General features: G+C 43.5%; 1 protein-coding gene across 1 annotated transcript in view; it reads right to left on the bottom strand.

Moving 5' to 3' along the window:
• LTBP4 (latent transforming growth factor beta binding protein 4) overlaps window positions 1-25,416 on the bottom strand; it is a 248,222-nt gene that overhangs the window by 17,129 nt on the left and 205,677 nt on the right. The window contains exons 22-27 of the mRNA XM_089659117.1: window positions 17,104-17,226; window positions 16,283-16,414; window positions 13,325-13,450; window positions 9,874-10,005; window positions 908-1,051; window positions 572-781 (exon numbers count right to left, since the gene is read on the bottom strand). Coding sequence (XP_089515243.1) covers window positions 572-781; window positions 908-1,051; window positions 9,874-10,005; window positions 13,325-13,450; window positions 16,283-16,414; window positions 17,104-17,226 — 867 coding nt within the window. The remainder of the gene's footprint in view (window positions 1-571; window positions 782-907; window positions 1,052-9,873; window positions 10,006-13,324; window positions 13,451-16,282; window positions 16,415-17,103; window positions 17,227-25,416) is intronic.

Raw genomic sequence — 25,416 nt, forward strand, 5'->3', positions numbered from 1 at the left:
TGAAAGAAAGGTTTGCCTCCTTTATTCATAGATCGTAATTAATTCAGGGAAGCAATAGTACAGCTTCTAGGAAAGGAGGAGGGGGGTGGAAAGGGCAGGCATAGTCTGCAGTCTTGACAAGTACATATGACAGTTCCCTTGGCTTGTGTTACCTTTGCACCATCAGAAGAATACAACTGTGGGGGTTGAAGGGGATCAGAGGACTGAAGATTTCAATAAAAACCTTGGTCAGCGGTGCAAGAGCACAAGGGACACATTTCATTGATTGTAAGTAATGTCCCTTGTGCTGTTTTTTTTTCAAAGGGAAAACCTTTTGACTAAACTTAGGCTTTAGGGGTGGCACTCTTACCAGAATTGTACAAGTTGTATTCTTCCCAATGACCACCACGGTAAGAGGATTTTTTTTCCATTGATCCCCAATTAATTGCTTTTAGTAAGGTTTCCCCAAAACCTGAAAATTAGTTTAGGGGTTCCTCTAGGGTTAAAGGGTTATGAAAACCTGTTTTAGGATAATAAGAATAACAATGTAGTTGTTTATGGAGTGTTGTAGTCACATAGATGTCCTGCCTACCTGATTCCATGCTGGGGCATCTTTGAATTTGGCAGCCCTGACCCCAGCCTTTGCCTACAGTGCAGCAACATTCAGCCTGGCTGACGTTTCTGGAGAGCACATTCCCACACACATTGGGGTCCTCTAGGTTGAAGTAACATTCCTTTAAGCCTGAGGTTGGTACAAAGTCCACACGGGAAGCTCCAGAATGGCTTGAAAAGGCAGGCCGTGCTAAAGTGGAAGAAAAAATTATGAGTGCCATTGATAATAATAGCATGATAATAATAGGATGCCTTTTTGATATGATCAAATATGATCTCATCAATAAAAGCCTATGCCCATGTTAAGAACTCTTACCAGCACTGGTTGTACGTATACATTTTCCAAACATTGGATCAAACTCTTCATCGCTGTTTGGGCAGATGCAAAGGAAGGAACCTTCTACGTTTTCACATAGAGCTGTCCCGCACACACCCTGTAGAGTCTCACATTCATTAACATCTAGAAAGAAAAGAACAAGCTTTAGGAATACATTGCATAATAACTGTCCAAGTAAAACACTTTTTTTATAAAGGCATTCCATCTCCTGCAACCCAACTGATTGCATTGATCTTCCTCACCAGTTCATTGGACACCTCATGGGCAAGCAAATACATCAAGAATACAGACAGACAAGCTCTGCTAGTGATCTGACATGTCAAAAAAACCCTCTATGACTAGCCCCGCTGGGCATGGCGAAACGCGGTAAGGGACCATGGTTTGTAGAGCAGAGCTGGCTGAGGTTGTTCTACACCTGTACTCACACTCCGGTGGAGAAACACTGTTGGATAAGTGAGCCTGTATACTAGCACCCCTGTTTCTTAGGATCAGTGGGACTGAACTCTCTCCTTGCTTAGAGAGGCACTCCAAGCTCTATTTTGGGTCACAGTGAATCTCAAAAAAGAGATCCAACATATTTTTCACCTGTCACAGCAACCTGCATTTTCATTCTAAACGTTTAAGCTTGGCCTAGCAATGTTACCTGTCACGTCTCCCAAGAGATCATAAAGAGAAACTGAACTCAGGAAGCTGTGCTCAAAAAAGACAGGCAGAGGCCAAAGATAAGTGTCCAGTATTATGGTCTGTTGTCCAGCCACTGGTATGGCATATATAGGGTATTCATGCATATGTGTGCATATTTACGCATATTTGCAAGTATAACTGCAAAAATACTGCCCGACATTGCAGATTTTTTTTTTTTTACTCATGAATATGCAGTGTTTTGTTACTCACCTGTGTGTACATGCACATTGTAAATAATGGGCTGAATTTTAGATAAGAAAAAAACGTTTTTAAGCTGCAGGGTGCAAGAGGCCTTAAAGTGCCTAGGCATACCCGTACAGTATAAAGGATGTGCTTTGCATTTTTTTTCAGGATAAATTCAAGACAAAATTTATGTTTTTTTAGATTATTGCTTAGACTCAATTAACACTTCTAGATGTTTCCGTGCTAAATTAAATATTCACTTTTTGAGTTCAGTTTAAGTTGACTTTTTCAACTTTTACTACAGAAAGTGTTATGGAACTATTCCTAGCCACAGCCATTATAGTGTATGTAAAACCAACACTTTTTCTTTTAGTTTTGTATAGAGTAAGGTTAAATGCCTGCCACATTATTTATTTTTTGCAGTCTGTGTACCATTGGGGAAATTCTTCTCACTTCCTGTCCCTGAGACATACCAGGAAGTTAGAGGAAATCTCCCAAAGTAAGTAGAATTCCCCTCTTAGTTTTCCCTGGAAGAGCGTGTCCCCATTGGAAGAGTTTCCTTACCTTTTGTTCTGGGGACAATTTTGGATTTGCCCTCCCTTTCCTTTTCCATGCCAACTGTAACCAGTACAAATAGAGAGGGTGAAACTCCCCAGTGTGGACATGTACAGTAATAACTTGACAGAGGGTCTAACCCTTTCCAGCTCTATCCAAAAACTAAAATAAAAGGCTTTGTATAGATATACACTTTAAGGACACATACTGTATTTCTGAAGGAGACCTCAAATCACAGATTACCCACAATGGACTCTTACTATATGAACCATGTCGCACCAAAAGTATAAAAGGCTTAATGACAAAGTCTGAGAATGTGAATACCCACAAGTTGCTTTCACATGAAGTCATGATATGCTACTTTGCCAGCTCATAATCATTTGCACCAGAATTCTATTCAACAAAGAAAATTAAATTTAACTGAGAAAACCAGCATTGATGCAATAATATTCTTAATTAGGGTATTGGCAAAGGTTGCTGTTTTTTTGGACAGTTTTCAATAGCGTGCTTGACTGCCCAGTGGAGGAAAATATAAAAATTCAGCAATGCACACCACTCCCTCACTCAGTCCCTTCATCTTTATTGTGGAATCATACTCTTGGATATCTCTCAATATACTGTTTTTATTATTTTTTGAGTAGAGCTAAAGGCAAAATGTTTTCATTTCTTTTCATTTTATCATTTTGGATAGAGTACGGAAGGGTTATAACCCATCAGGTTATTTTTTTCCATTTGTGTCTCATTTGGGAAATTTCCTTTCACTTCCTGTCCCAAAACCAAAATAGGAAGTGGGAGGAAATCCTTCCATAGTGAGGAAATCCCTGGTTGTTACCAAGATCACAGGAACTGGTGTCCCTATTGGAAATATTTCCCTCTATTCCTGTTCTAGTAACAACCCAAAATTTGGTATTTTCTTTCACATTCAATGATAATAGTAAACAGGACAAGTAGAGAGGGTGAATCTCCCTAACAGGGACACAGACAGCAGTAAAAATCTGACAGGTGTTCTAACCGCTCTCCAAAACTAAAAAGTAAAAAAAAGAATTTGCCTTTTGTTATACTTTAACTGCACATCATGGATTTTTGTTTTTTTTTGTGTTGTATTTCAAAGACTTTAGTTGTTGATGACTATAGTGGGGACCCTGATACGGATTCCTTGAAGTGGAACAGTAAACATAACATCATCTGTTGTTTCCTGGTGAACTTCATAACGTTGATGAAGATCTTTTTTTGGGGGGAATTATAAAAATAATCAATTATAAAGCAAAATACCTATTGGAGAATCCTCTTGAGGGGGCTGCCCCCCCTTACACAAAACACTAAACAGTTAATAAAATTTTAAAGTCCTTACCATTTTGGAGAAAAACCTAAATTAATTTTCATGACCTCATCTCTGTAATTCAAAAGATAACAGCATCTGCTCTGCCTAGGAGGAGGTGTAACAGCAGAGATTACATCATCTCCTCTCTCTTTGCAGTAAAAGGAAACTACAGTTCCCATCAACCACAGGGAATTGTAGTGAATGTGGGCGGGTACACTGTACATGGTGAATGTGTCTGAGAGTCTCGGTCTACCTACCACTGCAAGTGGGGCTGAATTGCATCACTGCTTCCTGGAGAAAGAACTACAGAAGGGATGCGCCAAGACCAGTGGCTGGGGGAATAGGAGGCATAGCAGCCACTGGTCTTACACACAGGAAACCAAAGAGAAATAATGGTTTGATCTGAAAATGAATAGGCTATTTCAGAGCAACTACTAAGCGAACCAGAAGATGGATGACATATTCAGTGAAGGTAGGAAATCAGCAACAAGGACAAGTTAAGAGGTTTCTGCCTGGAGTTCTGCTTTAACTTTACTGCAACAGATGTCACTACTGAAGAACCAGTATTCATCCTTGGAGCCAGAACATGGAATCTTCAGCCTAAAGCTAGCCATACACTACTTCATTTCAGGAACATTTTACTTTTTGAATAGTTACTGGGTCAAATCAACATTTAAGACTGCATTGATGAGAAAATTTGAAGGAGCAGAATGAAACATTATCTCAAAGGAACAAATTTCTAATAGTGAATGTGGTTTTCTCCCAGAAAAGTCCATTCATTCCAAAATCTTCAAATTAGCAGAAGGAAAGTTCACAGCTAATCTAAGAAAGTATTATTTTACAGATAGAGTAGTTGATGCTTGGAATAGACTTCCAACAGAAGTAGTGAGTCAGTCAACAGTAAGTGGATTCAAACAAGGTTGGGACAAGCATAGATCTATACGCTGACAAAAAGGTTAAAAAAAATCATCAAGCTGTATTTACTCAGTGCAACTTATAACATCCAAGTGAAAGATATAACACCTACATGTCGAAAAAAGTTAAAAAAACAGAATCACTGAGTTAGAAAAAGGATCACTCCCTCCTAAAAATGACTTGTAAACTCAGTCAGGTGGAGCTAATCACCTTCTCAATGGCACACAAAGTCATTTGACTTTCAGCTGTGATCAGCTGTGGTCATTTTGAAACAATCAACTATGGGTGGCAAGGCACTCTCAAAAGATCTACAGGATAAAGTTGTGGACAGGCAGAAATCAGGAGATCGATACAAAAACAAAGGCTTTATCAATGCCTAGAAGCAAAGTGAAGTCTATTATTAAGAAGTGGAAGGTATTTGGTACAACACAGATTGTCTCTGGATCAGGCAGTCGCTCCAAACTGGATGAAAAAGCCAGGAAGAAACTGGTCAGAGAGGCTACCAAGAGGCCTACAGTAACTCTGAAGCAGTTGCAGGAATTGATGACAAAGAGTGGTCATTGTGTGCATGTGACAAATTCTCTACAAATGTGGCTTGTATGGGAGGGTTGCAAAAAAAAAAAAAGCTGCTCCTCGAGAAAGGCCACATACAGTCACGACTGAGCTTTGCCAAAACGCACCTTGAAGATTCTGAGGCCACATGGAAAAAGGTGTTCTGGTCAGATGAGACTAAAATTTAATTATTTGGCCTCAACACTAAATGATATGTCGGACATAAATCCAATCCAGCTCACCATCCAAATAACACCATTCCTCCAGTAAAGCATGGAGGGGGGAATATCCTGTTATGGGGGGGGGGGGGTTCTCTTCAGCAGGGACTGGAGGACTTGTCAGGATAGAAGGAAAATGGATGGAGCAAAATACCATCAAATTCTGGAGGAAAATCTGCTAGAAAGTTGTCAATGTGAAGAAGGTTTAACTTCCAACATGACAATGACCCAAAGCACACAGCAAAAATGAGCACACAGTGGTTGGAGGAGAAAAGGTGAATGTCTTTGCATGGCCTAGTCAGAGCCCAGACTTAAACCCCACTGAAAATCTGGGGAATGCCTTAAAGATGGCAGTCCACAAATGGTCACCATCAAATTTAACTGAACTTGAGCAGTTCTGCAAAGAAGAGTGGGCAAATATTGCAAAGTCTAGATGTGCAAAATTAGTAGAGACATATCCCAACAGACTAAAGGCTGGAATTAAAGGAAAAGGTGGTTCAGCAAAATACTGACACAAGGGGGTGATCCTTTTTCCAAATCAGTTTTTGAATTTAACATTTTTTTTCTGACATGTTAGTGTTATATCTTTCACTTGGAGTAAATACAGCTGGATAAAACAAAAACTGTGTCTCTCTTTTTTTTAAGCTGCAAAGCAGCAAAATGTGATTATTTTAAAGGGTGTGATTATTTTCTATACCCTCACGAGGTGTGACAATTTAATTCCCAGAATGCCCGCGGTGTAGCCCTATGGTGGGCCCTCGAGCGTGTTCTGACATGTTCTAACTTGCACTTCCCTGGGTCTCAGACCAGTTGACTCAGTAGAAGAAATAACGTGTGTTTGTTGCGCTGTGACTGACAGGAATCTTGAGTAGTGGATTAACATCAAATTTTGCGTGAAAAATGGCAAAAATGCAAGTGAAACTTTAGCTCTGTTAAAACAGGCTTGCGGTGAACATTCCAGGAAGAGATCAAGTGTCTTTCAATGGCGTAGGCGGTTTAAGGAGGGGTCAGAAGATGCCCATGATGATGCAGTGGGCAGCCAGAGCCACAAAGAACTGATGCAAATATGGAAAATGAAAAGGTTATGGGAATCTGTTCAAAGGAAAAGACTGGAACTCTGGCCTGACAAGTAGATTCTCTACCACGACAATGCTCCTGCACATGATGTCTGTGAGTTCCTGACAGAAATGCATTCCGAAACTTGACCAGCCACCTTATTCTCTTGACTTAGCACCCTGTGACTTTTGACTGTTACAAAATGCCTTAAAAGGAAACAGATTTGATGACATTCCCAACATCCAGCGCACCGCAACAAAGATCCTGTGCAGTGCTCCGGAAAACAAATTCCAGGAATGTTTCTGGTAGTGGCACAGTCATCTAAAAAAATTGCATCACTTCACAAGAGGATTGCTTTGGGAGTCACAACAGCTGCTAGTGTATAGTTAAGCAAACTTTTTTTAGTCTGTTCTTGAACTTAAATTGTTATACATAATATATGAAAAAACATTGGGGCAGACTCGATGGACCACTTGATCTTTTTCTGACGTCACTCTTCTATGTTTCTAAAATGTGAAGTATTTTCCAATGACATTTGTCAAGTCAGCAAAGGTAGTAATGAGAATTTTCACACAAATGTTCATAAATCTGCTAGTGTACAGCTAGCTTAAGGCTGCCCTGACGTATTTTGTGAAGGATAACTTGCTAAACTGAAGCTTCAGCATGACTTCCCACTGACAAAGTAAAATTTATGTTCAAAGTCCATAGAGTATAACTAAAAGCTCTAGCTTCCTCTGCATGTGTAAAGTAAATCCCTGGAGGCTCAGCTGAAACGGCTCGAAGCTAAACCACAAGTGTGAGGAACATGACTAAAAACATAGGGATGACCTCCATTTGTATAGTGCAAAACTCAAGGTTAACATTAATTTACAGTGTGGTTTATCAAAGGCTCAAGGTCAACCTCCCTACGCATGGAGGATTACCCAAGGCTCAGTGTTAGCATTTAAGACAAATGTGTCTTCTTGTTTCCATGTAAAGGATCCAGAGTCATAAATCCGGAGTTGTATTACATCCAATATGAGGGCTGAACATAGTTATATAGAGTAGTGTTTCTCAACCACATTTCAGTCAAGGCACCCGTTAAAATTATGGACAGTCTCGAGGCACCCTTTAAAATTATGAACTGTCCCGAGGCACCCTTTAAAATTATGGACAGTCCCGAGGCACCCTTTAAAATTATGGATAGTCTTGAGGCACCCCATTCTAAAATGAAAAATATATTTTAATAGTTTTATATAACTCAGCAACATCCACACATGTAGGACACCCAACGCAAGAGGTGATTTATTCTTCCAAATCAAATACACTTTTGCACACTGGTCCTGCCTAGTACTACAATATTTCTCTCAGTTTTTCTCCATCAATGAGCTAATGTGACCCCAGCACTCACAGAGAAGGGCAGGGAGAGGGTCAAACAAGGATGCTGTTCAGGCAACCAACATCTTCCTTGTCAATGGATGATGTCATTGGTTGTCTGGACACCGGTGGTTAGAAGGTCATGATGGCACACAATGAAAACCTGTGGCTTTGTGTAACTAAAAGGCAGGCTTCTTCCACCCGCTAGCTTGTATACAAGCTTTGTGCAACTTTTAGACATTTTTCTAAGGCACCCCAGAAGAAACCTCAAGGCACCCCAGGGTGCCTGGGCACCCTGGTTGAGAAAGGCTGATATAGAGGAATACGTATGGACTACAGTACAGTATATAGGAAAGTGAATGCTACAGACTTGCTGCCAGCAATGCTCCTCAATACAAGTCCTGCAAGGACAATAATAACACATTTTTAGGATTGCTCTTTATCTGTATAGCGCTCAGAATAGAAATCACTCACCCACGCAGTGCAGGTCGCCCCTCTCCCCCTCAAAGCCCTGGTCACAAAGGCATTGGTAGGATCCCATTAGGTTGAGGCAGACTGCATGTTCCCCACAGACACTCTTATTTAGGCACTCGTTGATATCTGACACAGGAACACCAGTGTTAAAGTAGTACTAAAGGCTAAGCGGTTTTTACCTTAATGCGTTTGCAGCATTAGGGTTAAAAATGCTCCAGTATATTCATAACTTGCCCATCCCCCAAGACTTACCTACTCTCCCTTGTCACCGCTGCTGGGACCCTTGATGATCTGTGCCACTTCCTGATCTTTCGGTTTGTAGATGAGAGGGTAAACGAGTGATTGGCTCCTGTAGCTGTCAGCCAGGGGTCTGAAGAAATGAGCAGGGGGATGGCTTGCTGGGCACTCTGTGTTTCAATGGATGCATACAGCCCCGTCCAGGAGAGTGCATACACGGGTTTCTCCCTAACAGCCAGCTAGCTAATGGAGACCCCCACAAACAGGAGGGACGGCAGTGGTTTGGAGACTGTCCGGGAAAACAATTACTTTACATACTATGTGAGCCTGGACTTCTTTAAATGAAAATTAAAAAAAATACATTAGGGTTTAGTATCACTTAAAGGTTCCTTTGCCTCTCTTTCAGGCTACTTCCAATGTTTTCATGGGCCCAAGAGGCATAGGTCATAGTCTATGGCATGCTGGAATACGCTGTGGCTGGACTGGACAGCATGATGTACCGAGTGTACTCGCATATACGGCTCTGTGCATTCAGGGATGTATCCCCAGAATGCAGTGATTCTGTGTTCCATTTCAGCTTGAAACCACCGCTTACCTTAGCTGATCCTAGTATGGATGTGTACATATAAAAGCCGCTCCTTAGCCGGCATGGATAGCACTCAGGATAGCAGGGATGCCAATATAAGGAAAAACTCATCCAATGAGCAATGAACATTTTAGCTTAAAACCCTCAATCACCTTAGCGATCCTGATGATGATTACGCCCAAGTGGGAGGGGTGAAACATGTCAGGGGGCATCCCTGACATGTTTCACCCCTCCCACTTGGGCTTAATCATCATCAGGATCGCTAAGGTGATTGAGGGTTTTAAGCTAAAATGTTCATTGCTCATTGGATGAGTTTTTCCTTATATTGGCATCCCTGCTATCCTGAGTGCCAGTGGGGCTCTACACCTCAGCCTGGAGCGGCACCACCAAGTACTTATGGCCTTATTCTGTGTTCCAGGCATATATCCTTGAACATATAAGGTCCCTAAATGCAAGTAACACTCAATACAGCATTCAGCCCGTGATGGTTACATTTATTTGCTAATTCCCTCCAGCATTCTCTAGAATTGTTACCTTGTATTTCTTCTTCTTTCCTATGTGCCTCAGCACCATCCAGTGGCAATAATAATGTATTTTCCTGAGTGACTTTATGTTTGTTATAAATGAACCTATTTTTACTACTTCCCATAATATTGAGGAATATTCATCCAGAAAGGAAGATAGGCCAAGAACATGCGATTTTGCCCCATTTTCACAACAAATAGTTTGTTCACACAGGGTTAAGGCCTATGCAGTTTTGCTGGATGAATAGCTATGGAATTTTATAAATAAACCCTTTGTGTCTCACCTGTGCAGTCCCCTGATAATGACAGCTGATAGCCAGGCTCACAGTCGCTTACACACTTGTAGGATCCTGGTGTGTTCTGGCATCGCATAGATCCACAGATGGAATCCCCATATTCCAAACACTCATCTATATCTAAAAAAGAGAAGAAAATAAATGTAATAAAATAACATTAATGAGAAACCTAATGATTAATTATAACAAAATAAATTATCAGTTAACATGGCATAGTGCCTTTACTAAACATATCGTATACAGGACTCAGGGGTGGCTGCCTAAACAATCATCAAATCGCACTGAAATCATGGCAAAATGCACACACATGTTTGGGTGCCATTCACTCTTAAAGGGGAAGTACAGCTAAAGCTCTTTTGGCTGTGCTTCTCCTGTGGATCACAGGAGTGTAGTTCATTCTGCACTTCTGTGTCCCATTTTCAGCCAACAGTGGGCTTAAGCCCGTTGCCGGCTGACATCACTCAGCCAGTCCAGGGATCCTCCCCAGAGTCTGTAGCGGCACCTGGCTCAGCCTCTCAGCGAGCCCCTGAGACCTGAGCCAGCCGCTCCCTCCCCCTCTACAGCCCAGTGCTCCAGTGAGCGCGGGGGGGGGGAGGGCAGAGCAGAGAGCAATGACTGACAGTCATCGCTCTATGCTCAGCAGGGCTGCTGTTAGAAACCACGGGGCCCCATACAGCCCCCCCCCAAAAAAAATGGTTTACTATGCTTCAGTTTTAATGAACACAGTGGGTGATCGGTATCGATCACTCCTTGTGTTCATTTAGGAAAGGAAGGGGCTGGTAAATGTGACATATTTACCAGACCCTTCCCACACGCTCCATCTTGTGTGCTTGCAGCTGCCGGTGAGAAGGAGAGGAGGGAAGCTGGCAGCACTGCAGGGGTGGGGGCACACAGGGGGGCTGGGCAGCAGGGGGAAATGTATGATGCACAGGGAGGGTGATGGGTGCACTGGGGTTGGGGTGTGGGGGCAATTACTACAACCAATCCTCTGTATAGCTCTCTCTGCAGCAGCTGAAAGCCAGTGGGAGGGAGAGGAGTAGAAGCTGCTGCAGAGAGAACCATACAGGGGACCGGTTCAACTAATTTCCCCCCCATGTCGATTACCCTCCCTGCACACATCTGATTCACCCAGCTCCCTGGGCCCCCATGCTGGCCTGGGCCCCAATACAGGAGGACCAGTGGTACCCCCTTATCCACGGCCCTGCTTCTCACAGCGACGGTGAGAACTCGCTGAGTTCTCACACTTAGAGCCAGCGGGGGAAAGCATCGGTCCCATGCTGCATCCACCTAAGTAAATATAATGGGGGAAAAAAATTAAAAGCCATACTTCTCTTTTAATGGCACTTCAAACGCAATGTGTTTTTGCCTGTATTGTCGATCAAAATCATTGTGTGGCAATCACGGCAAAACGCATCACACAAAACGTATTGCTCAAAGAGGAGGTTTGCATGATGCGCATTGCTGTGACTGCCGCATGATTCTGTTGTATGATAATTGCGGCAAAATCGCTCGAGGTGCCATTAAGAATGAATGGCATCCAAACACAGGTTTTGCCATGACTGCAGTGCGACTTGGATTCAAAATTGTGACGCATGAATTCAGCCTGACAATACAGCCAGGCAATACATTGGGGTCTATTTACAAAACATTTGTTAAATTAATATCACCAGCATTCATCAAAGTTGCACAAATTTTCCTTTTACTTTCTCTAATACCCTAAATTCCTACGATTGTCAGCTCCTTCTAGTGGCCAAAATGCTGTATATATTCTGAATAATGGGTTTCACAAAAATATACCACATTTAGACCAATATATGGAGCTGCTGATCTTAGAAATTCATGATATTAGAGAAATTACAGGGAAAATTGGTGCAACCTTGATGAATGCTTGTGACACTCGTTTTTGTGTTTCAGTGTTTTTTTTCATTTATGTTTAAGTTTAAAGGCCATGTCAGACTAGTGATCCTATTGGTAATGCTGATACCTTGTCCATCCAACTAGCATGAGAGAGGCACATGCAAGCAGATGAGTGTTTTCATTGCACATTTGTGAAACTGTTTCTAGTGCAATATACGACCAAAACGAAATATTTTTCAAAATAATTTTTATTTTAAATAATTAAATGCATTAAGTATTACATTTTTACCATTTCCAGTCAGCAGGTGGAGCCTTAGACTCCTTTTCAAATGTTTACCAAACATAAGCCGGCCATACATTGGTCAAATTCTGAAAGAATTTTCTTTCAAAAATCTTTTCTAAGAATTTTTGTTTGAATTTCGCACCATTAGTGGGCCACAGAAACGGCCAATTTCAAATCTGAGTGATCGGGCATATTGGACGGTTTTTGAAAAACGAACAAATTTCTAATCAATGATGGGAAAATTGTGCAAGAACTATATTCGAAAAAGAAATGAGCTGTGACCTGGAAAGAAAAGAAAAATCTTGGCCACGAATATTCTTTTCTGTAGCAACATGTAAAATTGAAGGCTTGGTTGGTCGAATTTCAAAATCAATGGTGGCACCATTGGATTACGATACGAAATTTCTGATCTTCTAAAGAAAATTCATTCGGAATTCGACCCAGGTATGGCCTACATTAGCCTAGCTGCTGGCTGAAAAAAAAAGCCTATTCTCAGATTACACACACAGCTGAATGGATCCTACTGCAAATGAGAGTGTCCTACAATGCACAACTCAGTTCTTTAGATAAACTATAATCTTGGGCAAAATAAGTATAACAGGAGTACCCTGTATAAAATATTAATTTGTAAAATAAAGATGTTATACAAGTAAGAAAAATGATATAAAACATCAGTTTAAAAACTTGTAAAAGTAAAAAATACAAGAAAATTTAAAATTTGCAGGAAACCTGCCATGAGAGAATCATAGAGGCTCCTATTGCTGAGCTCTCCTTTTGAAACGATTTAGTTACCTGGCTGTCATAGTGGCTTTTGTAACTCAATATTTTGAGTCCCTGACTTTGAACAAGGATATAGATCAGGACATCTGATTTTAATCTGAGGTTCCTGGTCTGCATACTTGGTCCTTGGTCATTGACTCAGAAAGCATTGATGCCAATGGGTAGGTATAACAGTGAGTCAATCACACAAGCAGGAAATTAGATTTCTGGGGGGTGTTCTGCACACCGTTTGTGTATAGAACACTTCCAGGTAGCCATCTTGCACTGCATTTTACAGAAAACTACAGCATTGCAGATTGAAAAGGAAAGGTAATTTTTATTAACATGCAATTACAATATGATTTGTGTAGAAATTGTACGTGTTATATTATTTTTTATTTTATTTGCTATTTTTTTCCTTGAAAATGGAGTTATTCTTTGAGAGGCGAGCCAACGCGCCACCCATGTCTGTATATTGATCAAGTCCAACTCTGCCATTTATCAATATTTAGATGTCTGGCTTAGATGAGAATGACTTACCCACACAGTTTTGTCCCTCACTGGACATTTCATGACCCCAGTTACATGTACATCGGTAAGAGCCAATCAGATTCTCACAGATGGCATTTTCTCCGCAGATAGTTGAATTGGCACACTCATTAATATCTGAAGAGATAAAAGTATATTCAATTATTGATCTAATGATTTACCTATGCACTGCTGTGCTGTAAACAATAGTCTGTTTTTCATTAGCATAAATGAGCAACTGAATTCATATTTCCAATGTGCACCAAGTCTGGTGAATAGACAGAACAAATATTGTGCTTATAGCAGGGTGATGTCATAAATTTCCAGATTTTTTTCTGGTGGATTTTTTCTTTGTCAAAAGATTTAGTGAAATAATAATGAACTTACACCCTTTTGAAGATACCATTGTAGGGGTACAGAGGGGCTTGGTGTATTTCCCCAAAGTGGCCACTAGACGTCGCCATAGTTAAGGTTAGGAACCCTGTAGTGAGAATAGGCAATGTAATTGTCTAGTTATCCCTTAGAGGTCCCCAGAGTAGTAAGTGGCGTGCACCATATATAATGAGGTAGTGTCAGCCCTGCCTCTGCCATTGTAGTAGAGCTTGGGTAAGAAGGCTCAATATAAATAGTTTGGCAGGAGTCCACCTGTAGAATTGGTCATGAGAAGCAGTGCAAGGACCAAGGCATGCAAAGATGTATTCTTTGAAGCTAAAGTTTCTTGGAGTTTCCACTTAGGGGGGAAGCAAGGAAGGAAAGGTGCAGGACTAATGAGACAGCTCACATCCATTGGGTTATACTCTCTAGCTCCCTTGTCTCCTCCTCCCATGCTCATCTCCAGGACTTCTCCAGAGCTTCCCCCATCCTCTGGAACTCTCTACCCCAATTTATCAGACTATCGCCTACTCTGCTCACTTTTAGGCGATCTCTGAAAACCTATCTCTTTAGGGAAGCCTATGCTGCCCTCAGCTAATACTGGAATCTTCTACTTTTGCAACCAGTCCACCCCCCACAGTTACTACCCTTTGTACCACTAGCCCCTCCCTCCTAGATTGTAAGCTCCAAGGAGCAGGGCCCTCCTATCCCTTGCATTGAACTGTATTGTTGCTGTATTGTCTCCCGTTATAGCGCTGAGCAAACTGTTGGCGCTATAAAAATCCTGTGTAATAATAATAATAATAATTATACTGTAGATGTAGGACTCTGGCAAATCTTTAGTAATGTATAGGCTGCTCCATGACTCGTCTCTCATCTCTGCTGTTCTTTATTTGTAACTAAGGATTGTGCCATTATCATTATCATTGACTGAAATGATGTACTGTATATATGTAAATCAACAGTGTTTCAGTAAAAGAGTTAAAAGGCTTTTGTTGTGTGGACACTTCCCTCTCCTAAACCCATTATGTGAATGTCTTCTGAAAACACACAGGTGCTGGGGGAAGCTGCTACTGGGGTCCAATGTGATAAGGCCTGAGGAAAATATAGAGCAAGCTACTGGGTGGGGCTAGTCAGGCCAGGCCATGGGCCTCCAAAAGGGTGCCTCTGGATTGGTGATCAGGGGAAGAACCCATAGCCACAGTACCTTAGAGAGTCTAAGGGGACCAACTTGTAGGTAGGATGGGTTGTTAGCTATCCAGGCTGCTCAGTTGGGGAGGGGTTTTATCTTTATTTGCACTTTCCTGGGCATCTTCCGAGCTCTGTCCCCAAACTGTGCTGGGCGGATGGCTTTGCTCGGTGCCCGCAGCCTGCATGGGAAGAATCGGGAGGCCAAGCTTGAGGATGAAGTCATCAGCAACACCTGCACTGCACTTTGGAAGCCTTCCTGAGCAAGGACTCTTCCTCTCAAGGACTCTCACTTCTGGGAACATACGCACTGGGCAGTCTTGGTCTAGTTAGTCAGGAATGGACTGTATTGCATTGTTGGACTGTATACCTGAGTTGGCCAGTAAAATCTGCTCAACCAATTCTTGCCTGGTCTGAAGTTATTCAAAGGGGTGCATGGAGGTACATGGCGTATATAGAAGATCAGGGCCTGTAAGACAAAGACGGAGTGAAGAGAAAGGAACAGCAAGCCACCACAAAGGGTTACCTCAGAAGAGGAGTTGGAGGGAAGAATGTAGTTACTACCGGTAACCACAGACTGGTGGGAATGCAATAGCAGCCAGACAGTGAAGAGTTGCATCATGCATGGGTGACAGGCCCTCGGGTAGCGAGGGGGTCAGTGTTCTGACTTCCTCCCTAGTGGTTGGTTCCCCAAAAGCAATCGGGACTGGACCCATGGTACGGAGACTCCAAGGACCTAGCCACATGGTATGGGAAAGCTGGAATTAATTAAGTGCATGCATAAGGTCCACACTTAGTGCACAGCAGCACCTCATTCTGTCACTGGGAGTAAGGTGGCAGAGGAAAGCTGGACTGGTGGAGCAGGATACAAGCTCAGCAGTGTTCCCCTCTAAATGCTACATTCTAGAAGACAAGGTGTGCAGCGATATGGGACAGAGTGTTTCACAAAAGGGATCTTCATGTTGCTACACAATCTGGGGGGTTCCACCTTAATGTTGAATTCACATGACTTGGGCACCGCCTGGTCCTGGGCATTAGTGAGCGCGTACATGAGAAAAGTACCTTCCTCGTGCAGGGTGAGTAGGCCCCGCCCACAAACCTATGGCCAATAAAGGAAAGTGTTTCTCAGACCTGCAGTGGTGATGTTGGAGGAGGGCTAGAAGTATGACAGGAACTGTATTATCTGAGGGTGGTAAAATAGCACTGCTATTACATTATTCCACAGCAGAGGTAAACCCTTTGAATTTAAAATGGTCTCCAGAGTTGAGTTTTAACATTCAGGAAGCATTAGTAATACAGAATCTCATGATCAAAACTATTGAATGAAAAACGGGTGTCTGTAATGGCTGGCCAGATGAACCCTTTCATTGTCATCTACTAAGCTGGAAACATGAAACGGAGAATTCTTACCCGCACAGTCACCAGAAGAAGTCAATCTGTACCCAGCATCACAAGCTGCTATACATTTATAGGATCCCAGTGTGTTTTCACAGGTTTGAGTTCCACAGATAGATGACCCTCTCTCCTGACATTCATCAATATCTACAGAGAAAAACAAAAAAGTCAAGATAATTTGTCATTTTGTCATGTAATTAGGAAGAAAGCTGAAGGTGAAAACAGCATTTTAAAGGTAGAGACTTATTTACTAACTTATTGATACCATCCTAATAAAAAGTAATTGCAGGAGTGGTACTTGAGGCCCCCTATATTTACCAAGTTGACCACAAACAATGAGCTCCTGGTCAGGTCAAAACCCATGTGTGGACCAAGGTTAAGGGAACTGAGCCAAAGCTTTGGCTGCATCAAAAACATTTAGAAGCAATATAATTACCACTACTAAATGTGACTGCTCCCTAAGGCTGATTGTTATGGAGTTGGTGGCCACTGGCATCCTAACATCCAATGAGTTATTTTGGCCCACATGTGGAAAAAGAGAAAAAAAAATGGGGCCCCCCAAAATCCATATTAGCCCATATCCAAACATGAAGCCTGGTACAAGTTCCTCAAGGTAGTGACCAGCCCCCATTGTATTTGTTTGACAATCCCTTACCTATTAGCCTAGAAAATGGCCATTAGTGATTTCTGGGAATCCATTCCCATTCACTTCAGTGGGGTTTGGAATTTGCGCTCGAGGTTCAATAAAGGTGGGTTGCAAACCTTGAACCAAACCCAGGTATGTTTGGCTCATTACAATTGACCATCAATAACATAAAGAGTCTGCCCAACCTCACCTGCACAGTTGACTTTGTCCGCAGTGGCTCGAAGTCCTGTAGGGCAAGCACATTGGAATGACCCAATGGTATTGGTGCACCGGCCCCCTTGACAAAATGTTCCCTGCAGACATTCATCTTTGTCTGATCAGGTAAGAAAATAACACTTTTAGTGAACAATTCACAAGTTCAAAATATCAACATTTCCTATCCACAGCCTCTGCCATTTTATTTAATACATTGACAAATTCTACACGGATTTATAGGGTACCCTTCATATTGGTCTCTGGTCCTTTGGAACTTTTAGGGCTGATTTACATCTATGCATGGCAGCAATGTGCACAATTCCACACCCCAACCCACTAAGAGATTGGACATGCTTTGCAACGTGCTGTAAAACAATACAGCAGAAAAATTGAGACAAGTCTGATTTTTGGGACATTTTGGTACATCGGAAGCCTTTGATTTCAATGGACTGATTTATTGGAATGAGCATTAACACTTGACATAAAGCACATGCATTAATGCACCGTACAAATATATATACAAGCTCCCTATAGTTTTCTGGGTACAAAGGGGTCAATAATCTAACATATGTGTTTGGATTCCCCCTAAGAAGCACCTTAGGGGAACAAACACCAACATGAGGTAGTTTGTAACCCTTAGCCTCCACTCATTCTCTGTTATGTATTAGTGTACTGATCTTTCCACTACTATTCTAAATTTGGAAATAAATTTGCAGTTGGCCCATGTGAAAGCCTTGCTCCAGCCAAAATGTTCTGCTTCTGTGTTCCTATCTACGTGTACGTTTTGAGTGCTCCTGCCCACCTCTGAATTTTCCAGCAAGTCTTTCTGCATTCCCCATAATAAAAAATAAATTAAAAAACAAATAAGTTGAGCCTTTAACAAAAAACAGTATATCCAAGTAATACTATGCTAGATGTGAGATAGTTCTCAATAGTTACTCCCCATTCAGGAGGCAGACCTCAACTCTGACCTATTAAATGTTCAGTGACTCCCATCTCTATTTGTGTAATATCTCACGTTGCTTTGTTAAGCTTAACAATATCTTTTTTGTTTTATTGCTGGAAGACAATTATTCATCTGTAATACAACTTGTGTTTTTAATTAAAAGAAGGCATCTTTGGGAAAATTTGAAAACTACACCCTTATGTGAAAACCTGAAAGTTCTTTTTTTTACTGTACTCTATTACTAAAACCAAAATCTAATTTATATTGAACATGGTGTTGGTAAGTAAATAGTGCACCACATCTCCTAGGTCATATATAAATCCAAACTGTAGAGCAAAGTGCAGAACTTTAAAATACTGCTAGCACTTTCCAGAAAAGATATTCCAGAAAGAAGTCCAAGTTATTGTACATTGTTAAAAAAAAAAGCACACTTCACGCTGAAATACATCTTATAATGGTACAGTATGTATAGTGAAAATACACAGTACATGGCCCTCATCACCCTGCAGATATACAGTGCTCTGTATCATGAAAAATCACCAGCATAACATAAATGAGCATATTCCATACAGAGGAGACAATGTACTCTTAAAAATGTAGATAGATTGCTGTAATTATGTAATCCGAGGATGGGGGGATCAATTTGTTTTAAGGAAATAGCTACTGTAGAAGACCAGGGTAATGATCATTTACATAATACTATGTGACTAGGTCTAGATTGGCACTGTGTGGTGCTGGACTCAAGGACAGAAGAAAAGCCACTGAGCGAGAGTAGACACAGGGATGCAGGACAGACATTAGGAGGTTCAATCATAGGGGCTGACTTCATCTCCTGTTTGCTGTTAAGGAGATTCCATATATCAGGCGTAAAACAAATTAGACATATAGTCCTTCCATTAAGCAGTGGTAAAATACCTCCCACATGGGCTGGAAACCGGCACTTTTAAAAAAAATAAAAACAGTCCAATTTATTGTACATTGTTAAAAGAGTTAAGAAGAAAGAAGAACCCCAGGGATAGGAAAAAAAAAATCATCCATCTGTACACTATCCTACAAAAAACACTAAACAATTAATAACATTTTGAAAATCCTTACCATTTAGGAGAAAAGTGAATTTTCATGGACTCATCTCTGTAATTCAAAAGATATCAGCATCTTCTCTGCCAAGGAGAAGATGTAACAGCAGGAATTACATCATACCCTATCCTCTGTCTCTGTAGCAAAAGGAATCTAGAGTTCCCATCAACCACAGGAAATTGTAGTGAATGTGGACGGTTACACTAGGCCTGAACATGTTGAATGTGTCTGAGAGTCTCGGCCCGCCCATTACTGCAAGTAGGACTGAATTACATTACTGCTTCCTGGAGAAAGAACTACAGAAGGGATGTGCCAAGACCAGTGGCTGGGAGAATAGGAAGCATAGCAGCCACTGGTCTTACAAACAGGAAACCAAAGAGGTTTAATGGTTTGATTTGAAAATGAATAGGCTATTTCAGAGCAACTACTGAGTGAACCAGAAGATGGATTTTCTGCTTTAAGCACACTTCACACCCAAATACATTGTCTAATGATCCGGTATATAGTGAAAATACCCTGTACATGGCCCTCACCACACTCTGATCACAACAATCTATCTACATTTTGAGACTACACTCTATGGAAAATGCTCATTTATGTCATGCTGGTGACTTTTCACGATACCGAGTACTGTATATATACTGGGTGGTGAGGGCCATGTGCAGGGTATTTTCACTAGTCATACTGGATCATTAGATGATGCATTTGAGTGTGAAATGCTCCTAACTTTTTTTAACAATGTATAAAAAATTTAACTGTTTTACTTATAATGTATGTATATCTCAAAACCAAAATCTCTAAAGGTTGCTGTAACTATAATGTGAATCAGATTATTTAACATCAAATAAAATATGTATCTCTGTGTAGTTAAATATAAAAGGCTTTGCACTTAGTGCAAGAAAACCTAATAGAAGCAGGTTAACAGCACTCAAACATCCTGGACAGAACCAAACTGTAAAATATGGTGCACTATCCCTTTAAAAGTAAACTAATCATATAGGTGAATAAGTGCAACAAGTACAAATGTGCATATAATACATCAGAATGAGGTAAAGGCATACATCAAGTACATAAGTACAAAAGTGAAGAACGTGTTGTGATAAAATATCCTGTTAGTGTTACACAGCCAGCTGATCTTCCCCACACCACCAGCTGCACACACTTCTAACCGAACAATTAGATCTCTGGACCATAGGAGGTTCATAGCACTTTATACTGCATCACCATCCAGGCCACTTTCTCATGCAATAACTTTATAGGATGTGTTTGAAACTTGACCAAATTCATGAACAGAGGGATAAACAAAGACAGCAATGGTGTAATATCGCAGAATACATTTTATTTATTAAATATGGAGACAGGTACTTGTCACGACCCGCGATCGCCGCCACCAACAGGCGACAATCGCACAGCCGCGACTAACAGTAATACGTCACGCCCACGGCGTCAGACCCCAGACCTTCTCACCAAACTCGTGACCGAAGGGCCGGCCGATCCAAAACCGCGGTGTGACGCGCGTAACAAGGCCCCACCCAGCTGCACCCTACACAGCGATTGCCCAGCTAATGGACTACAATCGGTGCCTGCAGCCTGGATGCGCTTGTTACTGGGTCAGGTTAGTTACGCAACTAACCCTATACTGCCACCACCACTTTTGTCGGAGACTGGGAAACTCCCGTTACTAAATATACACTATAATGATTGAAATATTGGTCTATATAGCACGGCCCGCGGACCTCGCTATACAGAGATATACAAACAGTAGCGTCTCTTCAAAGGCAGGGATTCGTGAATTGCAAGTAAGCGCTTAGAAACAGTTTAACACTTTCAGAAAGAAAGATTTATTACTAAAAGCGTTGGATGCAAAATAAATATGTACAAAGAGATATCACAAAAATATATATATGTATACAAAGACACAGCAAACATAGAATAGCGGGAAAATACAGGATAAGTTACTTGCCTTGCCTGGTTTTAGCAAATTCAAGTTGTGAGCAGAAAGCTTCTTTGATCTCCCCTTGTTACGATGTTGCTGGGAGATCCCTCAGTGTGTGTGTGTCAGAGTTTCTCTAACTCACTTAAAAGTCTTCAAGGGTCCCTCTCTTTTGGGAGTGGTCATTGGGGAACTCTACACTAAATTACTAGCTCATATCCCGTGATATGAACCATACAGTTGACCTGAGGACTGTGCACTTATTCTGGTTGGTTTGATAATGAGTGGGCTTACATAGTTTTGGGTGATAAAAATGACACCTCATTCAGACTGGATGGCTCCACTTCTCATGTCTTCCTGGTTGTCCCCCACACCATCTGCCAGGAGATAACCTTTGACTCACAGGAATGCAGGGGGGATGTGAGGAGTGATTTGAGAAATGCCTCAGATAAACAGATAAAACACGAAAACGAGGGTTGAGGGGGAACTCCGCTCCAATTCTGATGAGCAAGTTTGCCACACCTCCCCCTTAAGTGGTTGCCAAGGAGTGAGCTACAAGTTCTCTCCTGACGCAACCGACATCTGTCCAGAGGTTCCTCTTGGGACGTCGTGGTACTGCTGTACGGCGGGAGAACCGAAGTCCGTCTGAACCGGAAGCCGTTCTCCCCAGCAGCACTGCTGGGCCGACCAAGTGAGTGGTCACGGGTGGGTACCAGTCGGCTGTGGACATCCGAATCCCGTGGCAACTGCCGGGGTGCCCACCTGTCCACAAAACACTTTGGCTCAGGGGTGTCCTTTGCTAACATATTAATATGTAGCTTCTTATCAAGGTAGAGAAGAAGATTTCCCTCTCCTACCTTCTTCCTCAGGCTTAGGACTACATCTGGCCTGAAGGTAGTAGCGTCCGTGTACACCGGAACCGGACAGGCGAATTCTGGGCCTCGCCTCCCAGTGGTGTCCACAGGTACCTTCATCCAAGATGGACAGTCCTTGTTACCTGCTAGCATCCAGGACACCGGTTCCTCCAGTTTCCGGTCTGCCAGGTCAGTCACAGGCCCAGCTGAGCCATGATCATTGCATCCAGGCGTCTTACCGTAGCCAGCTGTACCTGCGACTGACATAACCTGCTTCTTGGCCTGGGGAGCAGACCAGGCCTCAACTGCCTCGGTCTCCCCATGCCCAGACCTCTGGGGGTCTCTTCTTACTGATGGGTTCCTAAACTGAACCACTGACATGCCCCTCTGACAGTTACCCTTCTGGGCTGTCGGACTGGGCACAGGCGGTTTGTTCCCGCCTAGTGACAGGGGCGCAAGTGGCTCTTCCCAGACAGGGCTGAGCACCGCGAGGCCCCTACAGTGGACAACGGCACCCAGGTCCACTGTGCATTGCGGGCCACTCCTGACCACAGGAGTGGCTGTCAGCGCCTTCTCAACCCCAACTAGCTTTCCCAAGGATTCAGGCACGCCACATGGGGTAGTGAAGGCTGGCTCGTCTGGAGCTTGCTGGGTTAGAGATGGTGGCCCAGGCTCCTTGCTCAGGCCCATGATGGCAAAACAGTAGGCACCTTCCGGATGCTCCATTGCCTCATGGCTCCTGGGCATGGGGTAGGCCACAAACCCAGGGCTGGTGTTCAGTTTCCCAAGGCTCTCAGAAAGCCTGGTCATCGTATCCTGCTGGAGGACCGCGACCATTAGGACTGCCCAGACTCTAGCTGATCCCTGGATTCCTGACTGTGCCATTCCCTTTGCCTCTGTGGCCCAATCAGCCGGCACCTTCTGAATCCAGACACCATCTATCGGAGGCCTGGGCAGCCGCTCCGGACCCCGAGTGCTAGGGAAGGGTGATTGGGTCTGGGCCCGGAGGCCCTCTCTCTGTAACCCAAGCATCAACCTTCCTTCCACTCGTAATCCAGGCCTGCTGCCTCTGACCTCTGTCTGTCTGCCTGTGAACACACCTTGACAAGTGAAATTAACTGACAGGCTTTCAGGCTCCCAGCCCCCACTGACTAGGCCAGTCATTCTAGCCTCCTTGCTCCTTTGTTTACTCTCCTCAGCAGGGGGGCTCACACCTAGCCCTGGAATAAAATTTCCATCTGAATGGCTTTCCAGAGCAGTCTTCCCTGTGGGACTACAAAGCTCATTTAGCTTATCTCTGAAGGTCCTTTGAGACTCACTTTTCAGGGCTGCCTGAAGTGTGAAACTGCAAGTCCCAGCCAGCTTACCTCTGAAGGTCCGTTGGGACTCACTTTTCAGGGCTGCCTGAAGTGGGGAACTGCAAGTCCCAGCCAGCTGTGGTGTGCCTTCCTTAGTAGGGCAACTCACAGTTAGCGGGCCTCTGAAGCTCCTTTGGGAATCGCTTTTCAGTGCTGCCTGAGGCGTGGAACTATAAGTCTCAGCCAGCTGCCTAGTCCTATGCAAGGCCAACGGCTGGGCACTTATCAAGGCACAATCTTCTGAGCCTGGGCAAGGGACAGACCTATCCAGACAATATCCTTGCTCAGCCTCCAGAGACTGTACCTCAGCCCCCAACACTGAAAACGCATCCTTTGTTTCATCACAAATCTCATTGTTAGCATTACCAACATTGCCGTCAACAATACAAACATTATCAATGACATTACCATCAATGCTACTGATATGATCCATGACATTCCTATCAATGCTACTGATATGACCCATGACATTCCTATCAATGCTACTGATATTATTACTGACATTCCAGACTGTATTCCCAATGTTGCTAACATTAGTAAGATCACCCTCAGTGTCACCACAACGATCCTCAACAGTCATGTTCATAATATCAGGGACACATGAGTCCAATACCTCCCCAGGCCAGGGGATTTCTTCTGGTTCTCCAGCTAATGGAGACTCCTGCAGCCCCACACCATTCCCAGCCCCCACCCTCTGTCCATCCACCGGTGGCCCAGACATTACCCCAATATCTGTCCACAGTTCCTTGGCTTGTCCAGAGAGTTCCAGGGGGCCCTTCCGGGTCTTCTCGGCAGGGGCGTAATATGAAACAAGAGTGCCTAGGTCAGCACCCAACAAAACAGGGGTGGGCAGTTTATCCGAGACCCCCACCTCCCTCATCCCCCTCCCCGCACCCCAATCTAGGAATACCTTTGCGCAGGGTGTGCGTGAACGGGTCCCCCCAACTCCTGTGAGGGTCAGGAACTTTCCTGGGATGAGGTTCTGTGGCTCAATCAGCTCTGGTCGGATCAAAGTGACGTCTGCCCCGGTGTCCCGGAAACCAGTTGCAGACCGGTTGCCCACGGTAACGGGCTGCAAGTTGGCGGGGTTTACCCGCATCTTCCTGCGAACGAACAGCACAGAAGAAGAGTTGCTGGCCGGCTGGCCAGATGATGTCATCTGCTTCTGCTCAGGACACTGCGTCCTGAGATGTCCGGCTTTCCCACAGGTGAAACATCTGCGGGTGTCAGGCAGGAATGGCTTGGCTCCAAGCGCTGCAGGGTTGGGCGGAGGTGAAGCTTGACTCACCGAAGTAGGAGAGGTTGCTAGGGACGATTTCCCCCCTTTCCAGCTGTTCAGAGGAGCCTTGCGAGGTTCAGGCACTCGCGTGTGGACGAAGGTATCTGCCAGGTCTGCTGCAGCTGTAGTAGATGCTGGCTCCCTCTCCAAGACGAACTGTCTGACGTCTGCTGGACAAATGTGCAGGAGTTGATCTCGGATCATGAGATCCTCCAAAGATTCATAAGAATCAACTTTCAGTCCCTTAGTCCACTGTCGGAATGTGGTACGTAAGCGACTTGCCACATCCGTGTAAGAGTCCCCAGGTCCTTTCTGCATGGACCTGAACCGCTTGTGGTACACTTCCGGGGTCATCTGGTACTTCCGGATAATGGCATCTTTTAAACGTTCATAGTCATCATCTTGCCCCTCTGGCAATTCAACAAACGCTTCCAGGGCCTTGCCTCGTAGCCCTGGTGTCAGGTACCGAACCCATTGAGTTTGGGGCACATGGTACTGACGGCACGTTTTCTCAAAGGACAGTAAGTACGTGTCAATGTCACTGTCCTTTTCCATTGCGGGAAACTTGGCTGCGCCCACGGAAAGAGTGGCATCCCTGTGATCTAGGGACCCGAGGTTCTGACCCGGTCGCTGCTGGAGCCTTGCCATCTCCAACTCATGCCGACGATCAGCTTCCCTCTGCACCGCCTCTCTCTCAGCCGCTCTTTCAGCTTGCCGTTCCGCAGTTTCTCTGTCAGCCGCTGCTTGGCGCTCTGCAGTTTCTCTGTCAGCCTGGCGTTCCATGAACCGCAGGTATGCCTCCAGATCTGTCTCCATGAGGCGTTTCAAGGCCTCCTGCATCTGAGAAGAGTCTCTGCTGGT

This window comes from Staurois parvus, unplaced genomic scaffold (assembly GCF_062004578.1).
Source record: "Staurois parvus isolate SC_StPar_1 unplaced genomic scaffold, SC_StPar_1.0 ptg001133l, whole genome shotgun sequence".
NCBI lineage: Eukaryota > Metazoa > Chordata > Amphibia > Anura > Ranidae > Staurois > Staurois parvus.